Source organism: Propithecus coquereli, unplaced genomic scaffold (assembly GCF_000956105.1).
Source record: "Propithecus coquereli isolate 6110/MARCELLA unplaced genomic scaffold, Pcoq_1.0 Scaffold574, whole genome shotgun sequence".
NCBI lineage: Eukaryota > Metazoa > Chordata > Mammalia > Primates > Indriidae > Propithecus > Propithecus coquereli.
This window is the reverse complement of record NW_012151663.1, coordinates 1,248,494-1,261,024: the sequence shown is the minus strand read 5'-3', so window position 1 is coordinate 1,261,024 and position 12,531 is coordinate 1,248,494. Positions and strand designations below refer to the sequence as shown.

At 39.4% G+C, this 12,531-nt stretch overlaps 1 protein-coding gene across 1 annotated transcript in view; it reads right to left on the bottom strand.

The window, feature by feature from the left end:
* DNAH8 (dynein, axonemal, heavy chain 8) overlaps positions 1 to 12,531 on the bottom strand; it is a 375,229-nt gene that overhangs the window by 200,935 nt on the left and 161,763 nt on the right. Inside the window, 5 exon segments of the mRNA XM_012658131.1 lie at positions 2,135 to 2,296; positions 3,969 to 4,103; positions 4,970 to 5,074; positions 5,170 to 5,256; positions 7,761 to 7,948. Of these exon segments, the coding sequence (XP_012513585.1) occupies positions 2,135 to 2,296; positions 3,969 to 4,103; positions 4,970 to 5,074; positions 5,170 to 5,256; positions 7,761 to 7,948 (677 nt within the window).

The window sequence follows — 12,531 nt, the reverse complement described above, 5'->3', positions numbered from 1 at the left end:
AATTTGGAGAGGAGAGCTTTCTTTCTTACAAAGGGTCACAACCTGCAGGCTGGCCATCCTGACAGGTTGGGAAGCACAGCCTCTGGCAGAGAAGGAAAAGCAGGCACTTCAAGGGAGTGGAGGGTGAACAGAATTTATGCTGACAGGGTTGGCCAAGTATACATATTCAACAGGTAGGAGGGGCTATGAATATTCACAGCGGGGAGACATGCACATGCGTGATAAGCAAACATGCATGTTACATGCAACTCATTTTCACTTTGGAGTGGAGACTTAATATTTAAATGCATTACAGTTAGGCCCCATATGTCAAAAGGTGAAGCAGGGACACCAGGGCACTCAGGTGTGCAGCCTCTGTAAATCACCCAGAACCAGCCCATGGCTGATGGTCTCTTAACAAGAGAAAGTTACTGAAATCAGTGTCTAGTCCTATCAAAGCTGTAGTTATGGCCTGTGGAATGGTGGGGGGAGGGGGCAGGTGTCAGGTGGTCAGTGAACTGCAATTGCTTCAACATTGCTTATCTCCAGGCCAGTGCTTGCTTAGCTGCTAGGGAAAAAGAAACCCTTGTGGCAGTTAGAACACAGTTTATCCTTTAAGTGTAGGGGGTGAGTGACTTAACCCTTGCCTGGCATGGCCTTAGGTCCTGTCTATAACTTGGTATCTTATTGTCACAAAGAGTCAATTCCGTCAGTCTTATGATCACTATCTTAGCAAAGATAAGAAGTCAATAGCAAAGATAAGAAGTCAAATGTCTCGCAGCTGTTCAGAGGTAGAATCTGAGTTATTCTCCTAACATTTTGGATAGAAATGTGTTACTATGTAACCCGGAGTTTAAAAGCGATAGAGGCACTGGCCATGACATTATGTTCAAGAGCAACATTATGGACACCGACAAAGAACACAAAGCTCTAGGCCCCACCCATTGAGATGACTAGGATTTTAGTATTTGGTGTATTGTATGCATAACATATATATTTTCCCCAAATTTTTAAAAAAAATACTTAAAATGGTTTTCTACACAGATGGAAAATATTTAAACGTTTCCCTATGTGCCGATTTCTTTGTAAGGTTTGGACATATGCCTCATATACTTGCACATCTTATAATCTGGCAAGAACAGTAAGTTAAAATAAGAATTGTTATTTTTCAAACACAGTTTTTAACACTCTCCACAATTTCGGCCCCTCATCTTCCAAAAGCCCTGGAAAATACTCCGAAAGCATCCAGCTCATTGAGATTTAATCCTGTGTCTCTGCTACAGGTTCTTGACCCTGCTGATACAGTTGTCGGGCGGTTATCACAAGGATGAAATGTGAGCGAGAAAAAGACACTAAGAGACACAGGCAAAGGATTCAGGTTCCAGTGCAGGTGAAGGATACAGCTCGTCACACACGAAGCAGAGCAGAGTATAGCACTCGCAGAGTCCTCAGGCTCTGTGCCCCACTAGGCACCCAGCTGTGGGCAATACTGCCAGACTGGTGCAAGAAGCCAGTTGGTTTGTTCCATCTCACAGGGTTTTTATACCCTACCATCCCATCCAAACCTTCTCACCAGCTGTAAGTAACAGATTACTGCTTGATTACCGTGAGGCAGGGTAAATCCAACTGTCCCTCTAACACAAAAACACACCCCTGAGGACTCCTCTTGCAATGATGTACACATGTGGAGTTTCAATTTAGTTTCAGCATTTACATCAAATAAGAATAATAGCACGAGTTCATCTATTCAAATGGTGGGGTTTTTTTTTGTTTGTTTTGTTTTTTTGAGGCAGAGTCTCACTGTGTTGCCTGGGCTAGAGTGCCATGGCATCAGCCTAGCTCACAGCAACCTGGGCTCAAGCGATCCTCCTGCCTCAGCCTCCCGAGTAGCTGGGACTACAGGCATGAGCCACAATTCCCGGCTGATTTTTTCTATATATTTTTAGTTGTCCATCTAATTTCTTTCTATTGTTAGTAGAGACAGGGGTCTCACTCTTGCTCAGGCTGGTCTTGAACTCCTGAGCTCAAATGATCCGCCCGCCTCGGCCTCCCAGAGTGCTAGGATTACAGGCGTGAGCCACCGCGCCCGGCCTCAAATGGTGATCTTTAACACACGCTTACCGTTTATACTGACAAAAAATGAAAATTTCTTTACCTGCACAAGTTTGAGGTTCCAGGGTGGATGGTTAATCAAACCTTCTATCTGAACCTGGTTGGCTACTGCAGCTTGCAGTTCCACGTAAGTACTACTATCCAGTTGCAGCCCTGGAAACAGGTCATTGATCAAGCTGAGGAATAGGGGTTCGTCTTCATCAACCTAAGGTGACACAGGTTAACATAAACTCACTCATTCCGTCAACAAACATTTACCAGCTAGCTAGGATCTGCATAGCGCTTATCACTTCATGCCCAGAGAATCATGTGTCACTCTCCTAATCAGTCTTGTATCCTCTAGTACTTTCTCCTGAGCACCACCACCAAATCCACATTGTACCCAGATTTCCTTGGTGTTTGACATCCTCTACAATCCAGCCTCAATCTACCATGCCAAGGTCTGATCTCATTACTTTATCATATGAATGCTCTGCTTCTCACAGACCAGCATGTGCATTAACCTTACAAATAGCAATTTATAGTCCCAATCCCATGAGAATGGAGTATTCATATTTTATTTTTTTAAATTGGGAAAAAAATTGCATAACTTCATCCAGCATTGGCTGGGAAACGCCATCAGGGCAGTGTTCTCAGCCTTTCCTATCAGCAGTAGGTTTGAGCAAACCGACTCCAGTCCTTATCTGCTGTGTCTTTAATACACAGATTGCCCCATTCCCAACCTCTGACCCCTTCTGATTTCTCCTTATTCTCTAGGACTTCACTGATGCTTTCTTGAATACTTATCTAGGAGTTTCAAGGATAATATTATCTAAGGGAGGCAGTGAGGTGTACTGGAAGGAGCAGAGGATTTGGTGTCAGAAAGTCTTCCGGGCTTTTGTTCCAACTTCTCAGCTGAGTGTGATTATGGGTGAGTCCTCCAACCCCCTGAATCTGGTTCCCCCGTGAGTAAAATAACAATAAGCAAACTAGCCATCCGTATCCCAGAGTCGCTGTGAGGTTCAAACGAGACAACACGCCTGAAAAGGCTTTGTGATTTAATCGTAATGAACTCTACAGATGTCACTTGTTTGTGTAACTAGAATGTGAGTTTCTGAAGAACCATTTCTTCCTCAACCTTGTACACCCAGGGCATGGGCACAAGATGAGGCCCGTAGAAGCCCCTCAACAGAACAGAACAAACACCACGTGAACCTGTCCATCAGCTAGCTCCAAACCACCTGGCTGTACCTGTGACAAGCACAAGAGCCGAGAGAGAATTCTCACAACTTCCACAGCTAAGTTTTAGTACACCTTTGGAAAATAGGAATGTGTTGTTTCGGGAGAGACATACCTGAGATAAGCTAATCATGTACAAAGAAAGCAAAACGTTCTCATGGTTCCCTGTGAATCCAGATTTTCATGTTTAGAGTGTGTGTCACATTATGAATAATGGTAGAGAACTAGGTTGAATTTTGGAGCTGAAACCCACTGATAACCTGTTTTATTGTACACAAGTGACAAGAGGAGGCACTTGGCCAGGCACGGTGGCTCACTCCTGTAATCCCAGCACTTTGTGAGGCCTAGGCAGGAGGATCACTTGAGCCCAGGAGTTTGAGGTTGCAGTGAGCTATGATGACGCCACTGCACTCCAGCCCTGGGCAACAGAGAGAGACTGTCTCAAAAAAAAAAAAAAAAAAGGAGGCACTTCCAGTGCTTATTGGTGGTACAGGGTCATAGGGTTTTTTGCCGCCTCCTGGAAGCATAGTGGCAGCTTCGCACACCCTGCAATTATTAGTGCTCACAGCTCCATATGACTCAACCCCCACTTGTCAGCTGAACAGAAAGAAACCAGGTCAAAATCTTGGATGAGAAGTGAATTCAGAGAATAAAGATACCAATTTAGAAAGGTTCATATCTCTTAGTCCTCTCATGACAGTGCTTAATTCACTATCTTCGGGTCTGGCTCTTTTTTGAGATCCAAGAGTCCTCAATACAGACAGAATATTTCTCAACCCAAAGTCATAATGAACCTAAGATGGCAAAAGAGGGAAAAAATATTATTTAATTGAAAAACTAAATGTAGACTCACTCTATACATATAACACTCTGATACCTATATACCAGAGTTTTAGAGTGGCTGAGTGGCAAAGTTTTATTAGCTCAATTCTCCTGCCTTTCCTTTGCCTGAAAAATGATCATTCCATCGGAAAAACCAAGCTATATGACACAGTATTCACATCTTAAATATCTTTTGAGAATAATATGGTCTGAGCAAAACACAATAGATTTTAAACATCTAATCAGCAGGTTACATACTGTATATATGATTCCATTTACACAACATTCTTGAAATAAAATTATAGAGATGGAGAAAAGGTTAATGGTGGCAACAGGTTAGAGATTTGGGAGAAAGGTGGGTGTCGCTATAAAGGGGTGGCATGAGGGAACTTGTGATGAAACAGTTTTGTATCTTGATTGTAGTGACATGTAGGAACATGAATCTACACATGTCCCATAATTCCACAGGACTACACACACACATACACACGTGCATAGATAAGTGGTGAAACCTTAATGAACTCTGTGGATTGTTCCAGTGTCAATTTTCTGGTTTAGTCATTGTCCTATAGCTACCAGATGTCAACATTGGGGGAGGCAATGTGAAAGGTATACACCACCTTGTATATTTCTTTGCAACTTCCTGTGAATCTACATTTATTTCAGAATAAAAAGGTTTTAAAAATACAACCAACAGGTCAGATTATTTATACATACATTTTAGAAAAGAGTCAATGGGATTTTTTTCTTAACTCACTGATTAGCATTTATCAAGGTAAAATTGCAAAACGAAAAACCAAATTCTATAGCTAGGGTAAAAATAAATATATAAAGTTACCTGTTTAGTAAGTTGTTCACAGAGTTTGTAAAGAACGTAAAATTTTTGAGCCAAGATAACATTTTCAAGAAAACCACAGCTTGCAAGTTTAACTCTCATAATGATCTGAAAATTAATACAGTGAGATTTTTTTCCAACAACTTTAGTGAAAAGCAGTAAAGAATAAAAATTATATTATGCTTTTAAATCCTGGTGCATACCTGTCTATCAGGAACCATCATAGCAACCGTTCTAAACAGGATTTTTAAGTTTTCTGGTAGTTCCTGGCGCCCAGCATATCCAGGGTTCTAAAAATTAAAACATATTTAATTTTTAACTGTTGATACAATCTTCATTTCCTCGATACAAATAGATTTCAAACCATTAGTTCACGTGGTATTGAAAAATATTAGATTCATAAAATGTCCTTGTTTTCTCAAAAATGTGTATTGGGCCATCCATATTTATTAATTTTCACATCATTCCCTTTTATACTTTCTGCTTTCATTATAGTAATAAAGTCACATACACAGTTTTTGTGTAGCAAAAATTAAGCATCTGTGTGTCTACTGGCTTAAAAAATAGAAAAGAAAATGAGAGAATAGAAGAGAAAACAGATTAAATACCTAGATAATTATGGTCTAAGATATGTTATCGATTGAAAAAGGAAAAAAAAGACCTCAGGATTTTATACTGATCAGCCTACTCAGGTATTTTTTATTTCATCTCTTCAATTATTCTTTGCAGTCATAGCTACAGAGTTCTTTGGCTGACAAAAACCCATGGTAAAGGGAAATAAAGAAGGGAATGACACAAAAAATACTGAAAAGGAAAGAAGTAGAGGTGGAAAGGAAACTAAGGCCTCCTACAATAGGTCTGACCCAAAAGTCCCAAAGGAAAGGTTGGAAGTTCAAAGACAAGCAAGGCAAACAGGAGTCAGTTATTTTAGGCAAGTTCACTGGGAAACCTTCAGTCCCACAAACATTTACGGGGCACTGTTAATAGGCCAGATACTTTGGTAGGTGCTGGAAACACAGAGACTGCTGGTTGCCTCTCAATACTCCTCCTCCCCTAGCCACAGAACCCAAGCTGCAAGCTGGGCACATCACCATCCTCATTAAAAAGTACATTTCCCAGCCTGCCTTGCAGCTGGTATGATTAAATTTTACACAGTGCAGCGCAAAGGGACACATTGTATGAAATATCCTTGACGTTTCTTTGAAGGAAGTTAATTCAATCAATAGGATGCACCAAAAGAGAGATGCTTTCTGTAGCATCTTGGCTCATAAGGTGACCCTGGAGATGAATGCGTGATGGAGTGGAACCAGAGGGGGATCTTAAGAGAATAAACCCGTATATGTTAAGCTATGATTTTTTGTGTGTCTCAGTTATTCACAGCTTAGTGCGATATTTATAATTGCTATTTCCAATATTATTCTTAATCCAGGGAGAATGTTAAACTTCTGTTAAATTCTTCTAGGCCATGGCTTCACACTGAGTAAATTTCTTCATCCCGCTTCCTGAGTTATAATCAATCACTTTTGGATTATTAGTATTATTATTTTCCCATAACTGTTTTAATGGATGTTTGCTTATAATAAAGTTTATCAGAAACATTTCTGATTTTGCTTCCTATAATTTATCTTTGTCCACTGGGACATTTGAAACTCAGAGTCCTTTGTGTTATCTTGCAACTTGGAGATTTAACTTTATAGATAACATATAAAAACATTAAAACTGGTTCAACATGAACTTCATTTCCCCAACTCATAGAAACTCCTGTTTACTCATGCCTTTGGTTTTCTGTCTTTACAATACTGAATCTCAAAGCTCTGCCCTCGACCATATGGTAACTGAATTTGTTGTAGTTCTTTGGTATAGGAGCTTGTTAAATTATTTTGGAATTTTAAGTCATTCCCTTTTAGTCAGTGTCAGAGAAAAAACAAGTACAGAGGTTAAGCAGTCAGGTTTTGATGTTAGAGAGACAATAACCTCTTCCCCTTACTAGTTGTGTGACTTGAGCAAACTTTTAAGTCTCCCTGAGCCTCAGGTAGCTCAGCTATAGAACATCCACCTCATAGCCTATCAGAGCTGTAAGATGAGATAATGGATGTGTGAGAATCATTAGTGTTACTGACCAAATAGTTCAGGTTCTTCCTCCTTCTGACAGGACTGTACTTCCCCACCCCCTTGAAGTTAGGTATGGCCATGACACTTGCTTTGGCCAATGACTTGTTACTTGTGTCACTTCTGGAAAGAAACTCTAAGGACCAGAGCATGATTCTTCATGTTCTGTTTTCCCTCTGCTACAGCATCCAGCAATGATGGAGACAGTAGCTACCTTGTCAGCCCGAGTACCAGAGTAACGACATGTAAAGCAGCCTGGCCTCCCTGCCCCTACCCCAGTTAACCCACAGCGGACATGCGGCATGGGGGAGAAATAAATCTTTGTGGTTTTAAGCAATTAAGATTCGGGGATTGTGTGTTGCTGCAGAATAGCATGAGGTATGCTGTTCCATACATACATAAAGCATTTAGCCCCTACCTTACACATACTAAGTGCTCAATAAACAATAGCTACTATTATCATTAACATATTATTATTTTATGTTCTGTCTGGGTTATATGTGCTATTCAAAAAAACCATACATTGGAGGGAGGGAGGGACAGAGAGAAAATTTTAAAAAATCATACAATAAGAGAGAATAGCTCATGACTCTTGGATAGTCAATCATTTATCCACTGATACATGCTTTCTTTAAGTCTATAACAATTAAACTAATTGAATTGCATTTAAAGCCTATGTTCTCACCATTGTTAAGAAGATTCCAAATTCTGGATTTAAATCAACACAATCACCATCAGAAAAAATGAACTGTTTTTTTCTCTCTTTTCTTGCTGTCAAAACAATATAAATTTGTTGGGCCGCCACTGACAGTACAGGCAATTCAATTCTGTTAAATTCATCAAAACAGCCCCAGGAACCCGACTGTGCAAGACCTGGCATGACAAACAGTTAATTTGTAAAGTTTTACTCTATAATATACCTTCTTAATAGCAGTCATTTCTCCAAAGTGCTCCCAAACAATTATATATTGAAACGCAATTTATGTAAACTTTCATATCTGGCTGTTTATAAAGACATATTTAATTCCAGTGATAAAGAAAGGTTTAATTATTTGTATATCACCACCAAAACCATGAAAATAGTACACTGCCAAAATAAAAGTATAGATACCCAAGGATGCTGAAGGCTGACAAAACTTGGTCCAATCTGAAAATGCCACCTTCAGTGGGGATGGGGGTGGATGGAGCCATAGTGTTTGGGGAAACTGACAAAATAAGGAACGCCTGGTCTGGGTCAGATCTCTCTGTTCCCTTTTTATTGCAATAAGATAGAAATGTCAGGATGCAGGGTGAGACAGAGAACGGCCAAAGGTATTTTTATTTCTTATAAAACCCAGCAGGAAGAAAGACCTGGATATTGTGAACATTGCCTCTGTTTAATTTCTAGGGAGGAAAACCTTCATTACCTTCGGATATACAAAATGCTTGCCCCCACCCTCAGTCCTTCTCTCTCCTTTGGGAGCTGCCATTAAACAGATGTGCACATACGCATCTATATTCATACGTCCCTGTCTCCTAAGTTTTTCTGTAGAACTTTCCATCTCTTCATCTTCTTGCAATGTATTCTCTTGGCTAAATATTCCAACTCAAGAGAGTTTTTTTTTAATTTACATTTTCAATTTCCAAGAATTCCAATTGTTATTTTTTCATAATAGCCTGTTTTTCTTTAATTGGTTGAATGTGATATTCTTGAATCTCCGTAGCTATTATGTTTTTTTCTGTTTCTTCTGTTAATTTAATGGTCAGTAGATCTCTTTACTGTTTTTGGGTGTCTCCCTACGTCCTTCGAATATTTTATGAGGCTTTGTTAACGCTTCACAATAGTTTTACGGGGTGTATTTCCTCATCCCAAATGTAAGTTCCTGTCTGCAGCCTGCATGCTGCCTCTAGTGGTGTGGAGGAAGAGGTGGGATGGGCGGGAGACTTCCCTCTGGGTACGGGCTTGCAGTCTGACCCACTTCCTTGCCCTTCCTCTCTGGCACCAGCTCCCATCTGGGGTCGGTCTTTCTCCGGACTCCCACTTCAGAGAGCTGTGTTACAGCTTGTATATGGAGTAAAAATGCTGGAGATGGCCACTTCCTTTTATTTTTCTGTGCCTTCTGCTGCAACTCTGGCATTCCAAGGCCACCATGTGCTCCATTCTGCTGCTCTTCACCATCCCCACCTCTTAGGTCAGGAGTGATCCATAGAAGAACGCTTTTGCTTAATTAAAAAATGGTTCCTGGGGTTTGTAAATGTTTCAACATACAGGCAACCATAAAGAGCAATATAATGAACAAACATGTACCCACTTACCAAATCTTAACATTTTGCTTCCAATTTCATTCTAAAGAATAGAATATTAGAATGACAGTTCAAGTTCATGGATGTTCCTCTCTGGTATCTATACTCCCCCCTTCCCCAGAGGTAACTGCTCTCCTGAATTTTATGTCAATGGTTCCTATGCATGCTTTTAAACTATTGCTCTTATGCAGGTACTCACAAACACTATTTACTTTGCTTGTTGAAAATTTATATAATATATAATATACTATCTATATAATATACTATACATGTCCTCAATTTGATTTTTTTTTGCTCAATATTATTTTTCTGAGACTTATCCATGCTGATAGATGTAGCTCTAACTGTATTGAATAGTATTACATTGGATAAACATACCAGTTTAAAAATTCATCCTACCCACAATGGGTATTTGGGTTGTTCCCAACAATTTGCAATAGCGATGCAGCAGTCTTGCTCATGTCCTCCTGCAGTATGTGTGAGGGGTGGAGGCGCTAGGTCAAAGGGTGTGCGTATCTTCGCATTCACCACCTGTTGCCACCTGTTCTCTGAAGCAGTTCTACCAATTTACATACGCAGAAGTACTAAGAGTTACAGTTTTTACATATCCTCGCCAGCAGTGGTTTTGTCCGACTTTCCCACTTTTGCCAATCTGGCAGGAGTGAGAATGATATCTCATTATTATTTTATTTTATGTTTCTTAATGATTTGAAAAGAATCTTTTCAAAATATTGGATGTTAATCTTTTGTCAGCTGTGTTAAAATGTCTTCCCCTAGTCTGTAGGTTTTATTTATTCTACCTTCCTAAATGGAGACATAATCACATAAGGACTGTATTAATTTTATATATAAATAATTCCAACATCCAGGTAAATGAAGGTAAGAGCTGATGTGCAGTCTCATGGTGTGTACTGCAGAGACATTCTCACATCCCATTTAAGGAAGGGCTGGATGAGCAAACTCGTGATGTCTAATACAGAGAATCTTCAGTGTGTTTCTCCCCAACCACATCCTCCCTCCTCCCTCCCAGAGGGAGGATCAGCTAAACTGAACTTTGCCACAATCATTTTCTTGCTTTATTTTTACTATGTATACATACCTAAATAATTTATTTTTAGTTTTACCTATTTTTGAATTTTAAATAAATTTAATGATACTGTACGTATTTTTGTGAGACTTGCTTCCTTCACTCCATATTTAGGAGACTGCTCTATGTCAATGCATCTTGTAGTTACTCATTTTTACCACTATACGGCATTATTATACAGAATTTCATACATGTATTTTTTTCTTTCCTTTATATATACTATATAAATTATCATGTTCACAACCTACGGATGCAGACCACCACAGAGGATACTCGGGACTATTTCCAGCTGTCGGCTGTTACAGGCAATGCTGCCGTGAACATTCTCACACACGCCCCCATGCACACGTGCCGTTTATCTGAATCTATACCAAGGAGTGGGACAGCTGAAAACACACATGCATGCTTTTTAAAGTAATGTCAAGTGGTTTCCAGAAAGGTTTTTATACTCCTACCAGCAGTGGATGAGTGTTTCTCTTGCTCCAACCCTGCCAATGATCAAAAATGTCACACTTAAGTTTTTGTTAATCTGATGAGTATAAAATGGAACCTCTTCTTATAATGTGCATTTCGTCGGTTGCTGGTCATGTGGTTTGCTTGATTCGTGAAATGGCTTTTCCTCATTTTCCTGTTGGGTTCTTTCCCTCATTGATTCATAGGCAGTATTTATATATTTGGGATACTAACTCTTTGAAGGCAATATTTGTTGCTAATGCCTTTTCCAAATTTCTGATATGACTGTTCACTCTCTTTTTGGTATTCATTGATAAACAAAAGTTTTTAACTTAGGGTAGGTAAATGTATTGATATTTTCTTTACGGTTTGTGACTTTTGTATTACAAAACCCTACCTACTCTAAAAACAGAGCTATTTTATTGTATTGACCTTCTAAAAAACCATACAGTTTTGCCTGACACATTTTAGCATTTAATCCCCTACAACTGTTTTTTGTGTATGATGTGAGGTAGGGATCTGGTTTATCTTGTTAAATATTAATCATCTGTTGTTCCAGAACCATTTATTACAAAGCCCATCTCTTCATCACTGATTTGTCGCCTTTGTCATATGTCGAGTGTTCTTGGCCTGCTTCTGCATTCTCCAGTATATTTTGCTGGTCTATTTCTCCCTGCCCTCATACCACACTCTCTTAATTATGTTCTAACTGGTGTCTTTCTAAAATTTTAATTTTCTAACTATTCCTTGTGGTTTATAGATGTAAAACTGATTTTGTGTATTGATTTTATATTCTAGTAAACTTGTTAAATTCTATTTTTCTATAGATTTATTGAATTTTCTTTACAGTCTACCATTTCATTTGTAAATAATAAAAATTTTGTATTTATTTCCTTCCAATCTTTGTGTTTTGTTTTGTTTTGTTTTTTTTTTTGTTGTTGTTGTTGTTCCCTACTGCACTGGCTAGGATTACAATGCAATGATGAATAGAAATAATGAAAATGAAAGTACTTGTCTTTTGCCCCATAGCAAAGAGAAATTTTAAGCAGTATGATGTTTTCTGTGAACATCCTTTATCGGGGGAGCCATGTGGATAGCTGCCTGGGGGAAGAACCTAAGAAACAGCAAGTGTGAGGCTGTGAGGAAGGAGTAAGCTTCATGTGTTTGGGGAACCTCATGCAGGTCAATGCGGCTGTAGCAGAGAAAGGGGGGAGAGCATTAGGAGATGTAGTCAACAGGTCAAGACGTTAGAGGGGGATGTGGGAAGGAGTGGGGTGATCACATAAGACAATACAGGACCACTGTAAGGATTTTGGCTTTTTACTCTGAGTGAAGCCACTAGACAGCTTTCCGCAGAAGAGTGTCATGATCTGATTTACATGTAGAAGGATCACAGTGCTGCTATTTTGAGACTAGACTGGAGGATCCAGACAAAGGTACACCAAGTAAGTGGTCAGATATGGGGTGTATTTTGAAGGTAGAACCAAGAGTGTTTGCTGACAGATTGGATCTGAGTATGAGCGAAACAGAGGAGTAAAGGATAGGTCAAAGTTGTTTTTTGATTTGGGGGTTTTTTTGGTTTGTTGGTTTCATTTTTGGTTTGGTTTTGGTTTGGTTTTTTGTCTGAGCATCT